Consider the following 26,496-nt stretch of genomic DNA (forward strand, 5'->3'; position numbering starts at 1 on the left):
GTCCAATGTCATGTTAAATGGGTGATAGTTTGGCACCACCTGCCATGCTTTTGAGGAGGAAAAGCCCATTTTCCCTAAAGTTAAGATAGCTGGACTTTGCTGGCCACGGGGAGATGGCAAATCCGCAAAGTTGGGGGTGAGAGGACAAATGGACTGGATTTCACCTTGCAGAAATCCACTGAAATGGAATCCTTGGCCTATCTCTTAATATGACTTGGCCATAGACTAATAAACCCAATCAACATTGGCCATATATCAGGTTCAACTTTAGGGACCTAGTGAGTACTTTCTTTGTCCCTCCCTGCTTTGAAAACAATAAGTACAGTCTTAAGGAAGCCTATTTAGAAATACGTGAAGTGTGGATATGGGACTAGACAGATGTGAATGCACAGAGTGGCCATTTTCCTGAGAAGCTGAAGCTGTACTGCTTTGGATTCCCTATCCTTGTATCAAAGAATGCCAGAAGTTCTGTGCAATGGACTTATTTTCACTTTGTGCTCACTAAGCAGTCATGACACTGTTCTCTCTTTCGCTGCTAGAAAAATGAGGAAGTGTCCATCCACAGTGAGACGTTGATTGGTTGGAGAGTCACGGGTACGATTAGCCTTGACACTCAACTAGTTCAACCTGATAATGCATCCACTGGTCAGTAATAGTCAGGGTATGCTGGAAACCCAACAAAGGAGCTGGGCCACTTAAATTTTCACTTACAGTTTAAAAACAAAACAAAACTTTTTAGCCAACTGTTTTTTTTTTTTTTTTTTGTTTTGTTTTAATTTTACCTCATCTTTCCTTTATTTCTTGCTTCCTGATTTTGGTCTTAAAAAAAAAAAAGATTGGTTTTCCTGTTTTTATCATAAACTACTTCAGAAACTTTTTGGGAAGTAGATGGGATATAAATCAAGCAATGATTTAAAAACAAATAAAAATTAACTGGGCATGAAAACCATGTGCTGAGTTAACTTTAGGAAAAAAAATGGCAAATCCATTTTATAGGATTTACATAATTATTTTCTAATTTGCAATGCTGTTCAGTGAAAGTCCTCAAATTTAAGAAGCCTACCATAATAAATTTCTTAATTTTAGGTGTACATCATGAATAAATAATTTGTGCTTTATTATAAGCCCATAAAACCATATATGTTGTTAGGAAATTATGTTTCCTCTAAGACTGTGACCCATTGCCTGCCAAGGTCCAGTCTAATTTAGCAAAAAAAGTGGTATTTGAGAAAAATATTATGCATAGTTTTATATAGGATGACATTTTAATGCCCCCCCGGAGATAGCTGAGAACAAAGCTGGAATGTGCCAGAATCTTCAAAGCTTACAGTCATCTGAAGAGAACCTGTTTCACATTTGTATTTCTAAGAAGCTACTTTTATGACTCTTGAACACATTGCACAAAAATCTCTGAACACATTTGTGATATTCCTGTGGCCTTGACTATTATCACACCTGCCACACTTTAGGCCTCCAAATTGCTATGAAGAGAGCTAGGCAGACTCACTAGCCGGATGGGAATTATGAGGAGCTAGCTTATAGAAATCTTTCCTGCACAATCTTCCCTTCCTCTCATGTCCTGAGAGTACCCTTGTTTGATAAGTTGACACACTGTGAGAAACCATTTCACTCAAATTATTTCAGCTTCATAATGCAGAACTGTTTTATTTGCATAATTTCCCTGTTTATTTCAGAAGTAAGCATGTCATCACTGACAGACATGTGTGTCTCGCTGGTGGCAGCAGGGACACGTGGGCAGGACTATTCAGAAACTGCTCCTGGCTGCTCCCACTGCCCTTGCTCCTCCTGAGGGAGGTGGGAGACATAGGACAGTTATCCAATCATAAAAAAACACCTGAGTGAACAAAGGGCTGCAAACAGCATTTTGTGCTCAGTGAACAAAGTTGTTCTTTTCTCTACAATTTCTCTGAGTTAGAAAACTACCCACTATGAAGCTGGAGTAGAAATCAAAATATGATTTCAGGTACATCTATGTAAACAAATATGGCAGTGCTCAAATCTACATTTCTCCAAAGAGGAGGACTCTCTGTAGCTGTCTACCCAAAGTGAAATCAAACCTTGATTTAATGCCACTTATTGACAACCCGACTTGTCAATACTTCAGAGTCCAGCTTCCTTAGTAGTGGCTGAGACAGGGCCACTGAGTTAGTTGGCAAGTTTTTGCCCCTGGAAAAAGTATAAAAGAGGGCAGGCACCTTGTAAGCTCTTAAGTTTCTGCTCATCCCCTCTCTTATTAGTACTTCTGGACAGATTCCTTCATTTTGGGGAAGGAATTAATCCAGGGATACATATACTCAAAGTTCTCAGAAAATAATATGATTTCCCATCCCTTCAGGACTTTATATCAGCTGCTTCTTGTGCCTAGAATGTCTTCTCCCCATTCTCCAGCCTTCCCAGTCCCTCCAAATACATGTGGGAGGTGCCCCTCTTCCCTGTCCCTTCTCTCAACTTAGCACTGATCACACTATCTTGTAATCGCCCATCTGCTCATCAGAACATTTACCTCTAAATATCCACTCCCAAGGAGCCGAACCATAGTCAAACTGTTCATTGTCACACAACCATCTATCTAGAAGGGTTTAGAAGCTACTTGAGCCAGGTGTGGTGGCTCATGCCTGTAATCTTAGTGACCCAGGAGGCTGAGGCAGGAGGTTTGCAAGTTCAAGGCCAACCTCAACAACTTAGCCAGGCCTAAGCAATTTAGCAAGACCTTGTCTCAAAATAAAAGATAAAAAAATAAAAAGGAGTGGGGATGTGGCTTAGTGGTTAAGTGCCCCTGGGTTTAGTCCCTGGTACCAAAAAAAAAAAAAAAAAAAAGCCACTTGAGAAATATTTTTTGGACAAATGGATGGATGTGAGTGAGTGAAAGAATGAATGACAAAAGATAGCATCCTGAGAGGAGCAATCTGATCCTGTTCTTTTGGTCCCCCCCCAAAAAAAAATATATTTCCCAGTTTATTCTGAAAACAGCCCTATTCTAAGCAGAACTAGAATATGACTAGACCCATGCTGTGGGATCTGGAAGAAGATTCTAACTTGGGGGTGGGAAAAAGTCAAAGGAGAACCAAGGGATGGGTCAGGCAGATGATGGAAGGGGGTGGTCCTGGAAGGAGGAACAGTGTGAGAAGAGAGTAGCAGATGGAGAGCTTTTGCATGGAGCTGCCGGTTCTTTGCCCCAGCACTTAGATGAGGCAGGAGCTTCTCACCAAAATAAACCTAGTGGGCAGTGTGGGAGCTGAGAAGTGGTGAGAGTCCGAACCAGGTGGCATGAATGGGATAGGAAAGAATGGATCAGTCCAGGCGTGCACTAGGGCAACGGGACATGGGAGGTGTGAGGGACAGTGCCAGCAGTTGCCCCCAATCTATTCACCTTCCCTACCTGGCTACCCACTATCCTGCGTTTTCTAGCCTCTCCTCAGTTCCATGAGACCACGTGATTGAGTCCCTGCTGACAGACTGAGTGGAAGTGTGGTATGCCATCTCAGACGTCCTCCATACCCTCTTTATCTCAGTCTGCCAGTTACAAACTTGGCACAGACTGAAGGCAGTGGTCCTCAAACTGGTGAACATCGGAACAGTTACAAGTTTGTTGAACAAGATTGCTGGGCCCCAACCCTTGAGTTTCAAAGTCAATTGGTCTGCTGGGACCTTCTAACAAGCTTTTTAAAGCAGTTTCAAGGAGACCACACTTTGAGAACCACACTTTGAGAACTTGCTCTAGGGTATGGCAGAGTCTAATGAGGAAATGTTTGCTTCTAAACGGTTGCATGGAAAGAGATTCTCCACTGTGACAGAATATCCTGCCTGTATCGTTTTCAAACATGACATAGATTTCTGTTGCATTAACATGTTTGGGTCTACTTGTTTATAGCACCTTAGCTTATCCTAACACAGAAGTTGAACAAGAACAAAGATTTGAAGCAGACTCCCAGATTTGGTACCTGGGTAATGGGAGGATAATTGAGCAGGACTGAATAAAAAAATAATGAATTAATACTTATCACAGCCCTACCAAACCCTCCACTCCACAAAGAGCCTTTGGGAGATCTCTCTTGATACCTCCAAACAAATGAAATCTCTTCTTCCTTAAGAACACTATAGCATTAGTTTATACCTCACTTATTGCACATGCAAAATTATTTCTTCTATTATTGTTATTTCTATACTTCTCTTATCCCTCTGTTAACTCCTGGTAGCAAGGCCTTGGCATATTAATATATACAGTTCCCATAACACCCAGCATAGAACTTGGCAACTTGGCACATAAAATAGTCCTCAAAGGAAAAATACCTATATAAACACATGGACACAGATATGTACATTATATGTATATAATGTATAGAACTTAGGATTCAAGGTTTGCAATGCATTTTTCTCTGTACTTTAAAAATACTGTTTCAGATATTGAATCTAATGTTGCTGATGAGAAGTCTGACACCATTCTGATTCTCTGTCCTTTGGAGGTTATCCATGTCTTCTTTTGGGGAGCGGATGTCTTTATCTGTGATTTTCATCAGTGACTTTAGAGGGTTTTCTTTCTTTCTCTCTATCCCTCTCTCTCCCTCTTTTTTCAGTACAATGTTCATGAAAAGCTTTCAATCTTGTCTCTTTCCATTCTGTAAAACTGTTAGCCATTATTTCTTCACTTTCTCTTCGTTCTCTGGAACACTTATTAAATGAATATTGAAATTTATGGATTAATTAGCTCTTTTTCTTAGCATAGCTTTTTTTTTTAAAGAGAGAGAGAGAGAGAGAGAGAGAGAGAGAGAGAGTGAATTTTTTTTTAATATTTATTTTTTAGTTTTCGGCAGACACAACATCTTTCTTTGTATGTGGTGCTGAGGATCGAACCCGGGCCGCACACATGCCAGGCGAGCGCGCTACCGCTTGAGCCACATCCCCAGCCCTTAGCATAGCTTTTATCCTTCACATTTCTTTGTGTCACATTATCAGAGAACTCCTCAGCTGTGTTTCAGTTCACTAATTCTCTTTCAGTGGATCTAGTTTTCTATTCTGCCTACCTGTTGAAATTTTTACTTCCACAATTGTGCATTTCTTTGTGAAGGTCCCTACTTGACGCTCATGGGTACGATTTCCTCCTTTAGCTCTCATCCTAACAGTTCTTTTCAAATTGTCCTGTTAACTTCATTCTTTTGGACAAAAATTCTCCTTTTTCTTAGTTTGTTATTCCTCTTTCATGGAACTGGGCCTCCATCGATATTTTGGTGATATTTTTATTGTGGTAAAAAACACATATCATAAAAAACACCGTTTTAGCCATTTTGAAGTGTATAGTCTGGTAGCAGTGAGTATGTTTGCTGTGTTGTGCAGTCAACACCACCAACCATCTCCAGAACTGTTCATCTTCTCAAACTTAAACTCGGGCTCCATTTCCTCTGCCTCCAGCCCTTGATGACCACCATTCTACATTCTCTATGAACTTGAGCATTGTAGGGTCCTCATTGGGTGGAATTGCATGATATTTCTTCTATTGTGTCAAGGTTCACCCATGTTGCAGCATACATCAGAATGTCATTCCTTTTGAAGACTGAATAATATTTCATTGTATGTATCTAACCACATTTAATTTATTCATCCTTCAGTGGACACTTGGATCCTTTTCTACTTTGGGCTGTTGTCAATAATGCTATTAGGAGCATAGATACACAAATATTTGTTTGGATCTCTGCTCTCAATTCTTTTGAGTATGCATTCAGACTTGGGTGGTTCTTGGTTGTGAGTGGCATCAGTCTCACAGTCACGTGGAGGGCCGCCTTAGTTTGGCTCATGACCAGCTCTGTTCACAGCTCCTGCCTTGCTTCTGTTTGCCATGGCTTAGAATATGGCTTCCTGTTTGTCCCCCTTTCCAGAGATATTTCTCAGTTTGGGGTTCATAGTTTCCTTTCTTGTTTTCAAGAATGGACCTTTTTTTCAAGATGGCAGAATAGAGGAGGTCACTTTCCTGACTGCTCTGTGGTATGAACCAGAAAGCAGATAGGAGCTTCTCAGCAAGGGGGATGGAAAAAAAAGGGACTTTGTTTTCAAGAATGGCTGTGTATTAATTTATCTTATATATAACTTTAATAATTTCAGTGGCTTCACTCGGGCAGTGGAGATTTTATCAGGTGCTTAATCTGTCAACTTGAAAACAGCAGCATATGGAAGACACACCAATGAAGAAACTGGTACGTGCAAGTCACCCACAAATCCAGGAAGGGTAGTCGGTTTTAGCCCTGTCTTTCATAGTTTAAAGATGAATGTTTTTCCAGAAAGTTCTTGCTTTCAACATCCACTCCCCCACCCCTAGACCTTGCATTACCTGTAGTGCTGAGGCCAGTGTACTCTGGGGAGGGGTTGCTGACAGGGGAGGAGGGAGGTGGCACCTCCACGGATGTGGCAGACTTTGCTGGAGAAAACGAGGGCACTGGTGAAGGGGTTGGTGGGGCAGCCTCTGTCAAGATGATCTCCTCGCGGACTTCTGCTACGAGTAGAGAAAAGGTGAGTTCTTAGAGCCAAATGTCAAGGCAAGTTGTCTTCAAACACACTTCCTAATCTGTGTCGCACCAGTCACTCCCCTGCTTAAAACCCTTGGTGACTCCCACTCACTATCATGGCATTGAAGGTGCTTCCCACAGACACGCAGGTCCGAGTTCATTATTGGTTCCATGGCACTTGACCCACTCACCATAACTAAATTCTTGGGGATAAAGAAATGCACCACAGAAGGAGGGAGGCACTTCCCACTGCCAGGTGGTCAGTCCCCAGTGAAGTGCTGGCTTACCAGTGCTTCCTTCCCCCTTCATGGCTCGCATGAGTTCGTTGGCCCGCTCCTGACAGTGCAGAGATTCCAACAGGTAAAGCACGTAGTCATCAAACATCAGGTGGATTAGGTGAAAAGACCCTGGTGAGAAAAGGTCCAATAGAGAAGTAAGTCATGTCATCTCAAGTGTCCCCCTCCACCTGGTGGACAACGTACACTCCCACGTTCTCGGGGTGTTCGGGAATCTCATTTCTGTACTCCATTTATGATCTCCCTAGGGTCAGAGGTTGCTCTTCTTTGTTGTGCTCCCAATTTCATTAATCCCCCTCTCTGTTAGTATGCCACCATTAAAAAAATGACAGCCACTGAGCCATCTTTCTTCATGCTTCTGAGTTCCCACCTACCCGCCGGCCTCCCCTCACTCTCTGCAGCTTTTCGACATAGGGTCATTCATTTTTCTGCCTTCCTGAAGGATACTGTATTTCCCACTTGGCTTGTAAGTATGTTCACGGCAGGGACTTTACCTTCTAGTTCACTGGTTTCTGCCAACGTACCCAACATAATTCTGGGAGCAGAATTGAAATTTCAAATTTGTAACAACTAAATTCTTTCCCTAAGTGTTTCTGAGACTTCATTTAGTACACGGGACTTAGAAAAGGCATCTGATTGAGAAGATTTGTTATTTTCAAGCAGTGCTCTTCATTTTCAATGTAGGGTAGATTATTTCATAAAAGGGAATGTGAGCAGTCATTTTTAAAGATTTTCCTGTGTGCTGGTTTCTATGCTTAAAGTCTCTGGTTTCATTTCTACAACTCTCTTGGAAGGAGGGCTTTTTTTTTAAAATTAGTGCATATTTATTATATAGAATAGTGGTTTTCATTGTGACACATTCACACATGCATATAGCAGATTTTGATCACTTCCTCTCCCGTTACTCCCCTTTGATCCTCCTCCTGATTCCCCTCCTTGTCTCTTAATTGTCATGGAGGGCATTTTTGTTCCTATTTTTCAAGTTACTCCCCTCAGTCCTTTTGAATGTTAAAAACAAAATCAGATACTTATTGAGCTTTTGCTTTGTGGCAACCACTGTGGGAACCACTGTAGATTATGCATGTGATACTAATCATAACCATGGGAGATAATACTGTACAAGGGAAGAAATTGAGACACAGAGGTAAAGTAACTGTTCAAAGTCACACAGTTATTAAATGGTAGGACCAGGACTTGACCCCAAGTCTGTCTGCTCCTGAAGTTGCTTCTCAAACATTATGCAATGTGATGCTCTCTAAAAGCAGGATGATAAAACCTACATTGCAAAAGTGCCAGAAGGAGGAAAAGTACATATCAGATCTTAGTAAGTGGTATCTATTGGATGATTATCTGGAGAACCACGAAATGACTGATTTGTTTCATAGAGTTAGAGTCAAATAAGTCAAAAGATAGCATTAAATACTTAAAAGGAAAAGGTGTCCATATAAAGAAATCATTTGCTGGGATGTTGAGCCGAGTTGACATGGATAGAAAGAAACAACTACAAATTAATGAATTAGGCTGGAAAACACTGGATGGTCAAAATGGTTTTAGGCTAATAATTTTACAATTTTAGAACCTTGGAAAGCATCTCCTACAAACTTCTGGTTTTATGGGTCAGGAAACAACAAGATCTGATAAGACAAAGGAACATGCCTAAAGCCACACTTAGGAACACCAGAGCTGGGCTTGGAGGCCAGTACCAGGGGGGAATTGTTGATCTGGGCTTTAGCTCTCTTCCTTAATGGCACCGATCTGTTACCCAATCCGTCTGTTAATTTTCAATCATCTTTGAACAACAAGAGTTTGTAAAGCTACTGCCACCTGCCTGCTATTGTGCTGTATGATGAATACAAAGGATGCATGAAGCTCAGTCTCTGACTTCACAAAGGCTACTGTGGTCTTAGTAAGCAGAAATCCATCGTTAAGGTTATTGGGCAATAAACAGTTCAGGAACAGAGCAAACAGAATACAGGAAAATAAAAATGGAGATAGAGAAGGATTAATGGGAGAAAAAGAGAGAATATATTGCAGCTAACACCCCCTGCTTCATCCATCTGTAATACTTACCATCATCTATTATACTATATATTTAACTCATTTATCTTTATGATGTGCCTCCCTCCCCTAGACTGTAAACCCCATATTGCAGGGATTTTTATGTCCTTCCCACTGAAAGTTCTGGGCCCAGCACCCAGAACATTGCCAGGCTCGTGGTAGAGGCTCAAGCAAGCCTGATATGAAAAAGATATTAGAATAGACACAAAAGAAATTTTGGTTGTTGTGATATGGTAATCTAATTGATTGCATTTTCTTTTTCCCTATGAAAAAGCTTCAAACACAGAAAACCCTAAATTTTAAAAATGAATGGCAATATACTTATCACCTGCCTGTATAATATGTTAACATTTGATCGCATTTGAATCCATTTTTTAGTTGAAAAGATAAAGCTCCCTGCATTCTCTTCATGAATCCCTCTGTCCCCTCATTATCATCCGAGTAATCACTACCTTGATTTATTGTTCACATGCATTTTATGTTCTTGCTACATGTATGTATATATGTATGTATGCATCTGTACATGTAATATTGTTTTCTGTTTGCAAATCCAATGTAAATGGTATAATACATGCATAGGTCTATTTTAATGGCCACTGTTTGGATACACCACAATTTATCCATTCTTCTGTTGTCAATTTCTCACCATTGAAAACTGGCTGCAATTAATATTTCTCTACCTGTCCTGGTGTCTGGGACTGAAGTGGAATAGATGGTCCAACAGCACTTCCAACTTCAGTCTTATGAGATCATGACTCTTGCTCACCAAAATGTTGCATGATGTTACCGGGCTGTGTGAAATTTAGCATTTGCCAGTCTGAATGGTATGAGATACTGTCATCATAATTTTTATCACCCTAATTACTACAAAGTTGCACATCTTTTCGTATGATCATTGTCCATTTGAATTTACTCTTTTGTGGATTGTTTATTCATATTCTTTGCTTATTTTTCTACTAGTGTATAATGATCAGACAAACGCTGGGTATTTGTCTTAAAAAATCTAAAGAGGTTTATTATACATTGTATGATAGTTACACGCATTGCAAAATATCTTCTCCCTCTCTGTGGCTTTTATGTTTCACTTTGCTTATGGTCTACTTGTTAAACAGAAGTTTAAAATCCAAATGTGTCAATTTTGGCAATATTTTCCTTTGTGCTTGTCCTTTTCCAAGATTAAGATATCACTTCATGTTTTCTTCCAAGAAGTTTAAGAACTGATTTTGTTGTTGTTGTTTTTCATTTAGATGTTTCTTTTCAGAAGTTGTAGGGAAGGGAATGAAATTTATTTTATTTACTCTAAAGTTCTTCTTTCAGAACATTTCTCCACTGATTTTAACACTTAGTTTATAGGAGCTGATGAAGGCCAGCTTCATGTCAGTCTGTCTTGGCCTCTCTGCTCTATTTCTTCCCTCTTTGTCTGACATGATCAGAATGCCACACTGTCTTTATGATAAACCTGAGTCTGAGAAGTGAATCCTTGTCCCTTGCTCTTCCTTACCTTCACATTATCTTTATGTTCTGGGCCTTTTACTTTTCCAAAGGAACTTTAAGATCAGATTATCAAAATCGAAGAAAGATTTGGGCTGGAATTTCATTGAATTTATGTATTAATTTGAAGAGAGTTAATATTTTTTGAAGTTGAGTCTTTCCAAACATGAGCATGGTATATTTTGATAACTTTTAAAAATCTGTCCTTGAAGATCTTAAAATAATTTCTTAGAATTATTTCTAGGTAGTTTTTAATTTCAGTTTCTATTATTCATGGCATATATATATATATATATCTATCTATCCACATACATACACACACACATACTTATATACACAAATACATATTATATATATTTGTAATTCAAGTTAGTATTATTCAGTTACTGAATCTGTAACCTGGCTGAATTCTTATTTGCTCTATTAGTTTGTGGTTTCTCTTTTCTTTATCTGCAATCATGACAGCTATAAAGACAATTTTGTGTTTTCCTTCCATTTCTTATGTTTTTTTCTTATTGCAGTGACTAGGACCTCCAGCATGTATTTATTAGTAACAGAAGTCACTCCTGTATTTTCATGTCTTAAAGGGGAAAACTTCTAAAATGTCACCATTTAATATGTTTGTTGCAGATTTTTAGATAATCTTTTATGTTAAACAAATCCCCTTCTCAAAAACCATATTCGAGAGCTGAATGGCATCAAGTGTTTTTCTCTGTATCCCTAGAGATGATGGTATGATTTTTCTCTTTTAATCTATTAATATAGTAAGTTAATTAGTCATTTTTCAGACTTTGAATCATACTTGAATTTTTGGCACAGTCCTAATTAATCATGATTTAAAAAAAAAACTGCTACTGAATTAGATCTGCTAGTATTTTCACCAAAACTTTTTCATCTTTAATTTCCTCTTTTTTTTTGGGGGGGGTGTTTTGTTTTTTTGGTACCAGGGGTGCATAACCATAAAGGCACATCCTGGGCCCTTTTTTAAATATATATATTTTTTAGTTGTAGACACAATATCTTTATTTATTTATTTATTTATATGTGGTGCTGAGAATTGAGCCTAGCGCCTCACACATGCCAGACAGTGCGCTATCACTGAGCCACAACCCCCGACACCCCCCCCCCCCCCCCCGCCCTCTGGGCCTTTTTTAATGTTTTATTTTGAGACAGAGTCTCATTACATTGCTTAGGGTCTCACTAAATTGCTGAGGCTGGCTTTGTACTTGCAATCCTCCTGCCTCACTTTTTTGGGCCACTGGGATTATAGGCATGTGCCACTACACCAGGCTCATCTACTGTTCTTGCCAGATTTTGAAATTGGGATTAACTTCATTAAATGAGTTTTACTGTGCTTCTTATTTTAATTTTTATTTTCTTAAATACTAATTTTCATGTCTTCCTGTTTATTTTCATGTGCTGAGAATTATACGCCTCTTGTAAGTTTGGTAAAACTTGCCTATAAAAATATATTTGCCTGAATAAATATTGTCAAAATGGCCACTATACAGATTTAATGCAATTCCTATTAAAATTCCAATGATCTTCTTTTTTTTTAAAAGAGAGAGAGAGAGAGAGAGAGAGAGAGAGAGAGAATTTTTAAATATTTATTTATTTTTTTTAGTTCTCGGCGGACACAACATCTTTGTTTGTATGTGGTGCTGAGGGTCGAACCCGGGTCGCACGCATGCCAGGCGAGCGCGCTACCACTTGAGCCACATCCCCAGCCCCTCTCCAATGATGTTCTTCATAGAAATAGAAAAAGCAGTCATGAAATTCATTTGGAAAAATACTCTTATTTTTCTAGATTAGCCAAAGCAATCCTCACCAAGAAGAGTGAAGCAGGTGGCATCACAATACTAGACTATACTACAGAGCAACAGTAACAAAAACAGCATGGTATTGGCACCAAAACAGACATGTAGACCAATGGTACAGAATAGAAGACACAGAAACAAATCCACATAAATACAGTTATCTTATACTAGACAAAGGTGCCATAAACATGCATTGGAGAAAAAAGATAGCCTCTTCAACAAATGATGCTGGGAAAACTGGAAATCCATATGCAGCAAAACGAAATTAAATCCTTATCTCTTACTCTGCACAAAACTCAACTCAAAGTGGATCAAGGACCTAGGCTTTAGACCAGAGACCCTGTGTCTACTAGAAGAAAAAGAAGGCCCCAAAATCTCCAGCATGTTGGCTTAGGAACTGACTTCCTCAACAAGATCCCTAAAGCATAGGAAGTAAAATCAAGACTTAATAAATGTGATGGTATCAAACTAAAAAACTTCTTCACTGCAAAGGAAACAATCAAGAACCTGAACAGAGAGCCTATGGAATGGGAGAAAATCTTTGCCACCTGCACCTCAAATAGAGCATTAATCTCCAGGATATATAAAGAACTCACAAAATTTAACACCAATAATAATAATAACAACCCAATCAATAAATGGGCTAAGGAACTTAACAGAGACTTCACAGAAGAAATACAATCAGTCAACAAATGTTTGGAAAAAATGTTCAACATCTCTACCAATTAGAGAAATGAAAATTAAAACTACACTGACACCAGTCAGAATGACATTTATCAATAATATGAGTAATAATAAATGTTGATGAGGATGTGGGGAAAAGGCACACTCATACATTGCTGGTGGGACTGCAAATTGGTGCAACTACTCTGGAAAGCAGTGTGGAGATTCCTTCGAAAACTTGGAATGGAACCACCATTTGACCCAGTTATCCCACTCCTTGGCTTATATCCAAAGAACTTATAGTCAGCATACTATAGTGATGCAGGCACATTAATGTTTATAGCAGCTTAATTCACAATAGTAAAGCTATGGGGCCAACCTAGATGCCCTTCAATAGATAAATGGATAAAGAAAATGTGTTATATATACAAAATGGAATATTACTCAGCCTTAAAGAAGAATGAAATTATGGCATTTGCCAGTAAATGGGTGGAATTGGAGAAGTGAAATAAGCCAATCCCTACCCCAAAAAACAAAGGCTGAATGTTCTCTCTGATATGTAGATGCTAACACACAATAAGGGAAGGCAGAAGGAAAAATAGAAGTTCATTGAACTAGACAAAGGAAATGAAGGGAAGGGAGGAGGGATGGGAATAGGAAAGATAGTAGAATGAACTGGACATAACTTTCCTAGGTTCATATATGAATACATAACCAATATAACTCCATGTCATGTACAACCATAACAATGAGAAATTATATTCCATTTACATATGGATGATATGTCAAAATACATTCTACTGTCATGTATAACTAAAAAGAACAAATTATATATATATATATATATATATATATATATATATATATATATATATATTTGCCTGATGTTTCTCAAAGGAAGAGATTTTTCATTTACTTTATCATTTAGTCTTTATGTCTACTATACTATTTTGTATTTTTCCCACTACTCTATTATATTTTTCCTCAAACTTGGTTTTATCTTTTTAAAACACACTTTTAAAAGATTAGTTCTAAAATTAGAGTAAAAAGTTCATTTATTTACATATTTAAATTTTTCTCTCATCTGAAAATAGAGCCCTCACATTCTTTTTTTTTTCCATAATTGTCTTTTTTGTTGTTGTCGTAGTCAATGGAACTTTATTTATTGATATGCAGTGCTGAGAATTGAACCCAGTGCCACACACATGCTAGGCAAGCACTCTGCCACTGAGCCACAACCCCAGCCCAGAGCCCTCACATTCTTTTACATTCTTCCCATTGATAACAGTGGGTCTGTGCTGCCCTTGGATCTTTGTAGACCTGTGACTACTTGGACCAATAACATGGCAGAAGTCACACTGTGTCAGACAGTGGATCATAAAAGCAAGGAAGCCCCACCCTTGGGACAGTCGCTCCTGGAACTCCGAGCTACCTTGTCATCACCATTAATAAAATGGTTATCAGACTTCCAAGTAGACTGCAACAATGACCAGAAAATTGTGGTTTCTTGTATTACAGACCTTACCTGTGGCTTTTTCTTTTTGCTGAAATGCATCTTTTGTTTTTTGTTTTTGTAAATGAAGACCTGTGGGTGCCAGATTCCCTTAGTCTTCCTATAACTGAGTATATCTTTTAGTTGTGGTGCTGGGGATTGAACCCAGGGCGGCCTTGTGCATATGAGGCAAGCACTCTACCAACTGAGGTCTATCACCAGCCCTAGTTGCCCTTACTCTTGAATAACATTTATTATTCTATTGTCCTCTGGCAAATGTTATTACTGTAATCAACGTTCTTTTCTCTCTTAGCCTCTTTTAATTTTAACCCATATACATGTGTGTATTTAAAACCATCAGTGTCGGTGATAGCCCTTTTGTGCCATGCATCGGAGCCCAGGGTAAGTGTGATACTTGAATAAGCATGGGCATTGTGGTCAGGCAGACCCAATTTGACATACAACTCTGCCACTTGCCACCTTGATCTTGGGCAAAACACTTCTCCAAGCTCTCTTTTCACCTTTGTAGAAAGACACCTATTTTTGGCCTTGCCGAGTTAATGTGAGAATTAAATGTAGTGTGTGCTTACTAATATTTGTTATAATAATTATCACTATTCCATCTTTGTCTCCTTATTGTGTCTAATCTTAGGGAAGTCTTCAAGTTCCACCTCAGTTTCCTCATCTGTCACATGAGGGCACTAATAGAGACCCACAGTATTATGTTAGAAGCGAATGAGAAATGCCAAATGTAAAGTCTACTAGGCCTTTGTTGTGGGTGTCATTGATATTCGACCCCCAGGGGAAGAGGCAGCTGGTGTAGGAGAAGGAGCTCCACTTGAGCCTGGGACCCAGTTCAGGCTGAATCAGCCTGCCTCCTGCACAATCCATACAGATCCTCTTCTCCATACAGAGAGGGCAATCCCTGCCTCCTCGGGCTTGGAGAGGGCCTGCGTGACATTGTGAATGTCAAAATCCTGCAGTTTTTAGCAGGTTCTGCTTGACTCAGAGACAGGCCAAGACATCTGAGTGTAGAGAAGCAGTGTAGAAGGCTGGTCATGGCCACTTGGTCTGGGAACCACTCCCTGACAGACACCCATGGGGCCTCCCAACCCCGCCCAGGGGGTGAGATTTGACGCTAGTCCAGAAAACACACATGTAAAAACACAAACCACAGAAGTGACATGCAATCCTGCCCCCTCAGCTGTCACACAGGGGCTCTTTTCAAACTGTTTTACACTGGAGTGCTTATTGCCCTTCAGATGTTCCTAACAGTGAAAGAAACCCAGAGTGCAATGGGAAAGGCCCAGTGCTGACTGGGGTCCAGGTAGCCTCTGAGCTGAAATCAGACCAGTCAACTGAAAATATGGTGTGTTTTATTGAAATAAATTTGCTCAGCTCCATCAGGACTGAAAGTTCACTGCCTGCCACCTTTACTGACTAATTTTGCTAGAAATCATTGCTTACAGCAAGGACAAATCTGGTTACTTTAGTTCACAGCATAAGTTCTTTCAGTGGAAAGGAATTAGGGAGAAAAGAGTAAAAAGGAATTAAGGAAAAGAAAGGAGTCAACTACCTTTGAAAGGGGCTGTTCTGGGAAGAGGTGATCGAATCCCCCACGGGATCCTTTCGGTATCCCACGCGATCATTGTAATGATCAGCCTGTGGGGCTGCCACCTATTCACAGCCCCGAGGAGAGGACCGGGTGGGAGTTATGAGATACATGGAGCTGGCCCCTTGGGCTGGGGGAGGGGGCCAGGGAACAGAGGGCTCTTTTTCCTAATTAGCTGTTTTCATACAGGGAACACATGACCCAAACACAGCCACCAACTGGGTCTTTGACATATACAGGCAGAAAGGGGGAGCTGGGCTTTTGTCTGCCGCAAATTCTTTCAACTTGCCTGTCACCCCAAGCTGCAAAACTCAACAATGAGTCAGATGAGCTGGACCATTTCAGATAGTTTGCTAAATGGACTTGGAGGCAGGTATTATTTCAACTCATTCAAGGTTGAAAAATACTGTAAAAGTGAAATTGGGTTAATATCTCTTTCCTTTTCTAATTTTTTTTTTTTTTTGGCCATTTGCCTGAGCTTCCAGCATATTCTAAAATAGTGTGTGGTTCAAAAAGAAATAAACACATTTTAAGGAACCATACTTCTCAGTAATAAATTCAACCTATTTATAAACCCTAATTGTCCTAAGTGTCCAAACTTCCTTTTTCACATTGACTATTAATAAAAACAAATGAATCGAAAGAGGTAGTAGAAAGGGAACTGCTTTCCCTGTCTAATGGAAAGTAGTCAGTGCTATACTTAGTTCATGAATCAGCAAATTTAAAGGAATAAAACAAAAAGGGGATGCTTGCTTTGTGGGTGTGTACATGTGTGTTTATGCGTGACACTGTTGAATCTTTGAGTTTTGAAACAACGACAAAAATCTCAAATAGTTTTCAACCATTTACTTAAGTGAAAACAGTTATGCACCAATGATTTTTCCAGACCTAGAGGTAACATGTGCTAACAGTAACTCTGCTGACTGGAAGTCATCAAAATGCCATGCCTGATGGCACTGCCCAGGTAGCAGTCACCAGAGTATTTCCATACTCAGCTCTCCAAGAGAATTTCCATCTGTAGCCATGCTGCAGGAAGGTTCAGAGAACTTTCAGAACTAAGATTAAAGAAATCTACAACAAAATGCCTCTCTGAGTGGGCAAACATGGTCTTTCATGGACAGGGCTGTTTAGAAAAAATGGTGCTCTGTGTTTCACCTCGTCGTCACTTCATTGTATAGCCTGACTGGAAAATGGTGACAGAGACCATAGAAAGCTAGATGGAAAAGTGTCAAATTAAACCCAGTGCAAAATCTGGAGCTGACCAGCTTAATTGGAGATAATGAGAAATAAAACCACATCTCTACTTGCAAGGTTAATAGAGAACTTAAGCAATTACCCTGAAAATTTATACCAATAGTCCTTTACCAAAATGCCTATAAAATGAAGACCAAAGTGTTTTGTGATTTCGAATGTTCACAGAATGCCGTAAAGTCCCCACTTTAAGGACCCAGACTCAATGCATACTTCATTCTTTTCAGTGAAAGGTAGAAAACTGTGTCCTACTATGTAGCAGAGGCATTCACATTAACTTGGTGATTAGGTTTCTGCCTGCAGAAACAGGACCACTGGGCAGAGATTTCAAGGCCTGTTATACTAGAAAGCAGTAGGTAAGGACTTGGGTAAGGAAGTAGAAAACCCAGGGGGCCAGTAAAACAAATGTCAATCATTTTAAAAATAAAAAGTCAATTAAAAAAAAAAGTTTCCATCGGGTCACTTGCAAATGTTTAAACTTAGAGGCCTCTTCATGGGCCCACTTGGGAAACAGTCCTGTGGAAGCGGCACGACGGCACTGGGGACATCTTGTAAAGGGGGTGCCCAGTCATTACTGTTTACTCCTCTTTAAACTCAGGTCATACTCTGTGTGTGATCCTCTCCTTTTCAGACTGGATACTTCATTTTCAGAAAGCAGTGTCATCTTTCTTCTCTGAAAGTCCCAACAATGTTAGGTCCTCAACATAGACATGTTTCCAACAGAGGAACTTGTAGCCTCAATACAACTAATTCACAGAGGTGGATTCAGTACATACAGCTCAGAGAAAAGGAATGGGGGGAGGACTGGGGTGTTCTTACCAAAACTGGGGGCGCTATGCAAGGTCATGTCCCGAATCACCCTGGTGCCAAAACAGGACCACATCAAGAGGAACTGCTGGGCCACTTTCTTCAGGGACCCTTGTCTCTTGGCAGCCACCTACAAGGAATTGAATGGGATTAATAGTGATCATCTTGACTTTTCATTTATTTCTATTTGAAAAATGACAGGGAGGCTCATGGGTCTTAATACTGTGGAACAATGTTCTGCAGCAAAAATACACTTAAAAATTGAATCTTATGCCAATACTCAGTGCACACAGTAGAGAGGCTGATGTGACTGAATCAGGGATGGGAGATGCAGGGTCGGGCTTCTACCTCCTAGGGCTGAGGGCCAGGTCTCCCCTTGGAACCCAAGAACTCACAGCTGCCTGTGGCTCACTGGGGGCTCTGTATTAGCCAGCTGTTCACACAGACAAGTGAAGTGCTGAAGGACCCAAGGCTGCCCCTTCCGCTCCAGCTTACCAACCTTTACAACGCATCGGTCCACCATGGTATCCAGCCACTCGATGTAGGACTCGATGGGCGACTGCTCCTCCAGCAGGTGGTCAAACTCCTGGTACACTGTAAACAAAGGAGAGCCCCACACAACTCCTGCAGTTGTGTTTAAACAGAGGTTCACCTCAAAGGAGCAGGGGGTGCAGGATGAGCAAAGTAAAACTGAATGAATCAGAATCCAAGTCCTAGCAGGGCATTCATAGCATTAGGACATCAGCGCCCCCACCGACCTTCCCTGGCTCATCTTCCATGCCTGTGAATGCTGGGAGGGCTGGCCATCTCATGTATTTGTCAGTTCCCAACATGCTCTGCTGTTTTATACCTTTTATACTGAGGGGTCTAACCCTGCCTGGGGCCCTTGCCCCAAACTGATCAGTCCGCCTCTGTTCTTTCATGGCACTTTATTCTATCACTAATAACGCGGGGTTACAGTCAGGTCTGTGAGTGTCTCCTTGCCAGTTCTTTGTCTGGTATCTTTATTATCTAGTGCATTATCTGCTAAGCAGCTGTTAGCCAATAAAAACAGGATTGAATGAATGGGCGGAGGGGCTGCTGCTCTGTTGGTCCAGTTCACTCTGGTTCAGGGACTCCCCAACTGTCTAGTGGGGAGATTCGGGCCTGACACCCGTGCACTGGGCCGTTGGCCTTCAAGCTTGGTACGTTTCCTCAATCTCCCCTTCCTGACCCTGCATCACAAAGCTCAGTCCTCTTTGGTAAGATGCAGTGCATTTGTGAATTATTTGTTCAACTTCTGATTTGCCATTAATTCTGGTTGTGAGGCCAAGATGAGGCCTGGTTTCACATCCAGCTTTGCTACTTTGCCACATGACTCTGGGAAGCCTCCCCAGTTCTTTGGGGCTGCATCTTCTCATCTGTAAAGTGGGGGTGACAAGGCAGTGTTCCTCACAGGGCTGATGGACAGATTAAGTGAAGTCAGCATATGGTGGATTTGATGCAGAACTTGGCACACATCAGACAGTCAAAAAACTGCATCATTATTTCAGTGATGACCTCTAAGATTCTTAACTGAGGAGGAGTGGGCTGGGGGCAGCTGCAGAGGAAGAAATGGGAGCCTGAGTTGAGATAGGGCTTGGCCAGGAAAGAAGCCTTGGGAGGGTCCACATGGTCCAGTATTCCAGCTGCTCTATTTGCTTTTGAAAAGACCTTAAGGGGAAAGAGTCCTCTAACAAATATCTTAGAGGACTTTTTATATAAGCATCATAAGCTCAGACTGGGGGACTAGAGATATACGCCCCTCAAGATGACAGCACAGAAGGTATATCTTGGAATTCAGAGGGGCCTGGGAAACTCTGAATAGCCCCTCTTCATGGGGACAGCTTCTCTGCAGCATCCTGAACAAGGTCACTTGCACCATACAGAAGGTGCAAGGTGCTATAGCCATCCCCCTGCTCCACCCATGATCTCAGCATCAATCTTTCTAAAATCCCCCCGGAAGGAGTACTGATCTCCTCCTTCCTGTCTTCAAGCTGCCTTCTCCTGAGATGCGTGGCAAAGGAAGAACCACTAGAGGGGGGAGGTGGCCGGGGACCCTGAAAGGCTGTGGGGATGCCCTGGGCAGGACAGAGGTGATGGTGTCCCTTGGCCCTCTCCTGCTGCTTTTCTCCTCAAATCAGAGGCCCTGCCCAGGTCAGGGTCGTATTTGGAGCAGCACACACACAGTCTGTAGTTGGAAGTCTCTGTCCACATGGACATGAGTGTATGCTGGCAGAAGTAAATCACTGTCCACCCCTTCTCAAGCATTAATGTGCCTGGAAGTTTCTCCTGCCAATAGGTGCACCGACTCATGTGACCCTCCCCTGAAGCAGCTGTGGACTCCAGACTGACACATGCGGAGACAGGCAGTAAGCTCTAGTCCCCATTGTTTATGTCACCACCAGGGAGGTATGCCTGGCATCCGGGGTCATATGTGGGGTCCTTTGCATGACATTGTGTGCTGCCCAACTGCACCAGCTGTGTTGACACATGTCAACTGGCCCTTCTGTCTGGGTCAACCCATCTGATGGGAACAATAAAGAGGATGGGACCCAGGAAGAATGAAGGGGCAGAATTCCACTTAAATAAATACCAAGATACTCTGTCTTTCTTTAAAAAGCAAAATCAGAAGGAAATGAGCCCTGGTGGAACACCTTACACTGGATGATGAGTTTCCGGTGCTCGTCGCGAGAGTCCTCCATGGTGTAGAGGGTCTGCTTGGTGATGCTGTTCAGGTCCACGTTCCTCCAGTCCTCCAGCATTTGGAACGTGATGTCTGCACTGTGGATCACCGTCCGAGATGCCTGTGACCCAATCAATCCACTCATTAGTTTGTGGGTTTTAGGTTAAAACACCTAACATTGTTTCCTTTTAAGCTTCTTTAATGAATCTGCATGTGGAATTCTGTAAACTACCCTGAAATTTAGGAAAACTCCGTTTCAGGAAAGCAGCAGACAAGTCCATCATTCAGAAGACTCAGACACTGTTTCCTCCTGACTCTTCCCTTCTCTCTCTCTCTCTCTCTCTCTCTCTCTCTAAGGAACTACCAAGGTGGCCTAGGCCAGACCAGACCCTGCTGTTCCCAGCTCCTTTCGTCTTGACCCCATCAAACAATGGGACGAAGGCCAGAGATCCGTCAGCTTTCTGATGTATGCCTGTGGGATGGGGGGGTCTCTGCTTCATAGCCCGTGTGTCTCTAGCACTTGAGAAGCAACAGGGCCAGGCCGGATTTAGGAAATGTTCCTGCTCCTCTGGCCTATGATAGGTTTAAGCCCAGATATTTCAAAATGTGAATTATCATGTAAATGCATTCTAGATTAGTTTAAGCTCTGGTTTTCTGTTTGTTTTTTCTTTTTGTATACTAGGATGATTAAAAGCAATATGAATAATCAAGATGGAGGAAAAAGGAAAGTACATTGTAAGGATCAATTTTGTATGTGTGTGTGTGTGTGTGTGTGTGTGTGTGTGTGTGTGTTAGGGCTGTGACTTCCCCAGCAAACTCTCTCTAGTGAACTTAAATTTACAAGTTGGAACAAAATTGGGAACAACATTACCAATATGGAACAATACCAATAAAAGCCAAGAAAAACATACCCTCGCTCGTTTCCTTTACTTGCATGTATTCAAAACATCGTTGAGTAAAATAAAAAGATTGAAAATACACAAGGACATTGTAAATCTCATAATACTTCTGAACTTCCAGAGGATGGTAAATAATGTCAACCCTTGTTAAACCTAGACTGTCCAAGCACAATAGCTTACTTAAATAACTGTCGAAGTCTTTGAAGGCCAAAGAGGCCTAGAATATATAAATACATAAATTGCATCAGTGTCTAATGATAACAAAAGCAACTGGAGGTAAAAGTCAGGTTTCTGGATTCAAACATATCTACTTCATATCCTGGCTTGGCTGCTAACTAGCTCATTGATTTGGGACAGGCAAGATTAATCTCAGTTGACTGCTTCATGAAATGGAGAAGTGATAGCACCTATGTATTAATGAGGGCTGCTGTTGAGGGTATGGAGATAATGTTTGAAAAGCATAATTCACAGTAAAAATAGCAGCTGCTGTTCTGGTTGGTTCTCTTTGCCGTGGCTGTGTTGATATCTCAGGGCCTTTGTACGTGATGTTCTCATTCTTCTCCCACTTTGCCCCAGCAACCCTGCCGTCATGATGGGCTAGCTTAATTGACACACCCAGAGAGGGGCTTCCTCTGACTGTCTTATCTAAATAGAATGTGTATATATTCTATGCCTGTTTCCATTCTCTTTCCTTTGTAAAACTCACATTTAATTTTTTGTTTGTTTGTTTGCTATCCCCACTCCTCCCACCCCAGGACAGGTGCCATTAAGCATAGTGTTTTGAGTAGGCACTGCTCTGAGTGGCTGAGATATGAGTGCCAAGTGGCTTGCTTGGCGTGCCTGGAAGAGCTTGGGTATGTGACTCTTGGGTCAGAGAGTTAGGGGGGAGTCTTTGGTTGACTTGTTAGTCTGGTTTGCTCTGTGTGTTTAGGAAAGCTCACTGGGATACTGGCGCAGATGTTCTGTGGTATTTCGTTTCTCACACCAACCCCGGTCCTCTGGCTGATCCAGGAATGTGTCTGAGGCAGTCCAGTAGATGCAAAAGTGGTATTTGCCAATTAAATTGCATACTGTCTTTGAGTGTGGAAAGTGGAAAAATTGCTCACGGTGGGGGTAATTTCACTCCCCAGGCTGTGTGTGTGTGTGTGTGTGTGCATGCTTGTGCAACACTTGGTTGTAGGCATGCGTATGGATGCTTATACCTGCATGTGTGTTGAAAGGGCAAAGTCCTTCCTAAGCCATCTGAGCCCCAGAGAGAAACACCAAAACCATGTCTGTGTTCCCTGATATGACCCAAGGAGCATCCTTCCAAGCTGGCCTCTGCCCTCAGGAAGGTTTCTTGGTTTTGCTGATGCTGTCTTCTGCCCTGAATCCCCTTAATTTATCAGGCTTTGCACAGGTTAACCTCCTTATTGAGGGTTTCCTTCCTTCCTGAAATCATCCCTGTGCCATGTACACTAGGCACAGGACAGGAAGTGTGAGATGGGTGGGGAGGTGCAGTTTTACTCTCTGGATTCTGTTTGGAGCCTTCCCTCCTGCCTTGACCTTGAAGAACCAGCATCACCAGACCCAGAAGCACTTTATGGGAGAAGGTTCAAACCTCAACACACAGAGGGGCAGGCAGGTGACACACATGAGCAAGGTGGGCCAACTCTAGGAGAGTTGGTGGGTGAGGAGGGCGGTGCCTGCTGAGATACTGCTGCTGCCCGGGGAACTGCCCTCTGGGCATGATACCAGCTCTCCAAGGGTTTCTACACCAATCTGGGTATTTAGCTGTCATCTAGTTTCAACTGTTAGTGACCAACTGAAAAAAAAAAACAACCTGATCATATGCAAATCAAACAATAATCTGACATGTCCTAGGGCCAGATTTGGTCTGTGGCCATCAGTTGGTCACTGCTGCTTTAAGGCTATTAGTAATTGAGTGTGATATTAATGGGTGGCCTTAACAGACTTTAGTTCCTTCATTAGGCACAAAATTAATAGTTATATGCCACCTAGTTGTAACTATAGAGTACATAGAGCACAGAGTGGGGTCTTTCACTTTTAGTTTATACACTTTCATGTTTGAACTTTTTTATGGTAAGTGCATGTCAATTTTGTGCTAAAAATAATGCAGATCTGGAAAAACTAAACAAAATTGGGCAAATATTTAAGGTACTATTTAGCTTTGAACTCTTGGATGCCACAACAAACAAATCATCCTGTTTATCCCTTTTGAATTATCTGACTCAGAGGCTCACAGTGGGGGAAATTTCACCCCCTAGGCTGAACTGGCCTTCTTGGCTGTCACAAGGGCTGGGTGGGTAGGACTATTGGCATCTAGTGGCTAGAGGCTACGGACATTGCACAAACAAGAAATCATGCACACCCAAATGTCAATAGGGACTGAAAAGCTCTGACTTAAGGGATCCATAAATTTGCGGCCTCTTGAATACATCTGAAAGGCTCAGGGGCAACTGATGTCAGAAATGATTTTGCATATGAGTTGAAACAGGTACTGGCTACCAGTTTTATTCCTCATCTGTAGAAGTTAAACACAGAAGTTAAACACTGTCGTCGGCCTGACAGAGCTACAGGAAATTGTTTTTCTGGATTTTTCCCGGGGATTTGCAATGACTAAGCAGTGGTTAATACACACAGAGGGTACAGATACCTGGCAAAGATGATTTAGCGATGTTTGCCGTCTCAGGATTTGGGAAAACCTTCTCGACACTGCAAAAAGAAAAAAGTTAATTGGAAATATGTGCATGCTTTATGATTCTACCTTGATTTCCCAGAGGCAGATTTCAAAAAGTATCTTTCTCATTTTGCCTAAATTTGTCACATGGCCCACCCCCACTTTATGCACCCACTGACAAAACCCTGCATTTGATTCTTTGTTCTCCTGTTTGGGCTTCAACAACTATTTCCTAATGGTGATATTTGGGGTACAGATTTCAAAGTCACTCACATGCCACACTTGCAGGTGTGAGAAGTGGTGGCGTCAATCAACCGTGAGTAAAGGCAATTATTTACTTGTCTTTCATTTCGCTAATTGCAAGCTCAATCACTTCTCTCCATAAATAATTGCAGGAATCAAATGGAAGCTTTGAAGAAGTCCCTTTAAAAAGTAGTAGTCTAATAGGAAATCTTGATTGAGCCTCCGTGGTGTGTGGGGGTAGGGAGTGCTTCTAGGGTGGAACCCAGGCTCCACAGTGATGTGGTTTTGCATGCCCAATCTGACATTTTTATCAAATTATTTCCATAACCTATTTGCAGATTTTAATGGTCTCTGCCTTTAGGAAAAGATCTTGTTTCCTACACCAACATATTGAGCTGATCCATTTTCAAGTGGGGTGACCTTATATCTGTGAATTTTGTAGCAGAAAAGACACGTTCCTGCTCAAGGTCTTAAAGTTTGAGTGGCATTTGTTACCAACACCCCCCCCCCCCAACACACACACACACACACACACACACACACACACATTCTCCAGATGCACTCGGGGCTCCCTGGGAAGAACGCTTCCTCCAGGCACGCACAGGTGGAAGGTTCAGCAGACCTCCTGGCTATCGACTTTGAACTGGTTGGTTTTGTCAGCATAATTAAAATGGGCACCGGGTTTTCTTCTCATTAATTTCTGAACTGGTCAAGAAATAGTCCAAAATTTCCCTAGGATTATTCTAATTTGTACTCAGAGTTGGTTTGGTTTGAAAAATAGGGTGTGGGTGAAGGAATGGGGATGGGGGGGGGGCAGATGAACTTCTAATTTTCCAGGCCGATCAATCGTTAATCCTTCTCCTTAATTACTTTTTCTTTAACTTTGTGATGTGGAATTTAGTGCTGGAGAAAAGAAAAGAACTGAGAGCCGTGAAATAAAGCGGGCTTTATCAATAGGTGATGGGCACTGCAGGCGGCCTCAAAGCACCTCTGAAAGGGCTCCTTTGCCTGCGGAGAGAGGGTAATTTGATCGCCTTCATTTTCCTCCCTGGCACTTATTTCGGGCAAGAATAGCAAGCTGCATTCAAATGGGGCTTTAAGAAACATATATTTTAAAGCCCTGTTTTGCTTAAAATCATTTCATCTTTGTTTAATAGCAACACATGAGCTGCACACGAGTCTCACACAAGCATGAACACATGGTGATAGAAAAATAGAAGCAGTTTTCTTAAGACCCAGCTAGTGCTGGGGCATGAGACACGATGCTCTGCATAGATCCACAACCCCAGGCCCCTTATGAGAAATATTAATTTGGCTTTCTAATTAGGCAGAGACTACATGAAGCCCTGAGCTGTTCCGTCTTCAGCTATCACAATCACAGAGCTTCAAGGAAATCTCAGAGCTCCTACTTACCAGCTGTGTGGCTTTGGGGAAGTTGCTTTGCCTCTCAGATTCTCATCTGTAGAATGGGGATACCCTTTCCTATGTTGCAGAGGTGGCATGAGGATGAATTGGAATAAGGAGAATGGTGGTGATAAGCAGAGACTTGGGCATCTGAGAGACTGGTAGTAAGTTCTGTCTCTGTCGTTTATTACCTCTCTAAGCCTGAATTCTTTATGTAAAAGGAGGAGTAGGCCGCCCATAATAAACATTTTATGAGAATTAAATAAGTGCATGCACATACAGTCCATAGTACAATACCTAGTGCTCTATAGTCAAATGGTAGCTGTTAGCTGTTATTATTTTAATAACAATCACGTACAATGTTTGGCACTAAAACATTATATTCTGCTCCTAAATTTGTACTTACATTCAAATTTGATGTTTCTCAAATTTTCTGGGAGGTCGTGGAGAGCCACTTTTAGCCACTCATCCAGCTGCTTGGCAAACTTTCGAATCACCTGAGTTAAGCTAAAAAGAGAAATGGTGCTTTATGAGTGCCACGTGTGTTGCTCAGTCCTCCCCAGA

The 26,496-nt window shown here is 41.5% G+C and overlaps 1 protein-coding gene across 2 annotated transcripts in view; it reads right to left on the reverse strand.

Annotated features, from left to right (window-relative positions):
- The window catches only part of Rfx4 (regulatory factor X4), a 143,385-nt gene that overhangs the window by 17,071 nt on the left and 99,818 nt on the right, over positions 1 to 26,496 (reverse strand). For both annotated transcript variants that reach the window (XM_027927825.3, XM_027927838.2), the window contains 7 exons: positions 26,339 to 26,439; positions 24,262 to 24,320; positions 20,683 to 20,827; positions 18,502 to 18,596; positions 18,015 to 18,132; positions 6,803 to 6,922; positions 6,341 to 6,502 (listed from right to left, as the gene is read on the reverse strand). In XM_027927825.3, the coding sequence (XP_027783626.1) occupies positions 6,341 to 6,502; positions 6,803 to 6,922; positions 18,015 to 18,132; positions 18,502 to 18,596; positions 20,683 to 20,827; positions 24,262 to 24,320; positions 26,339 to 26,439 (800 nt within the window). The remainder of the gene's footprint in view (positions 1 to 6,340; positions 6,503 to 6,802; positions 6,923 to 18,014; positions 18,133 to 18,501; positions 18,597 to 20,682; positions 20,828 to 24,261; positions 24,321 to 26,338; positions 26,440 to 26,496) is intronic.

Source organism: Marmota flaviventris, chromosome 3 (genome assembly GCF_047511675.1).
Source record: "Marmota flaviventris isolate mMarFla1 chromosome 3, mMarFla1.hap1, whole genome shotgun sequence".
NCBI classification, from domain to species: Eukaryota; Metazoa; Chordata; class Mammalia; order Rodentia; family Sciuridae; genus Marmota; species Marmota flaviventris.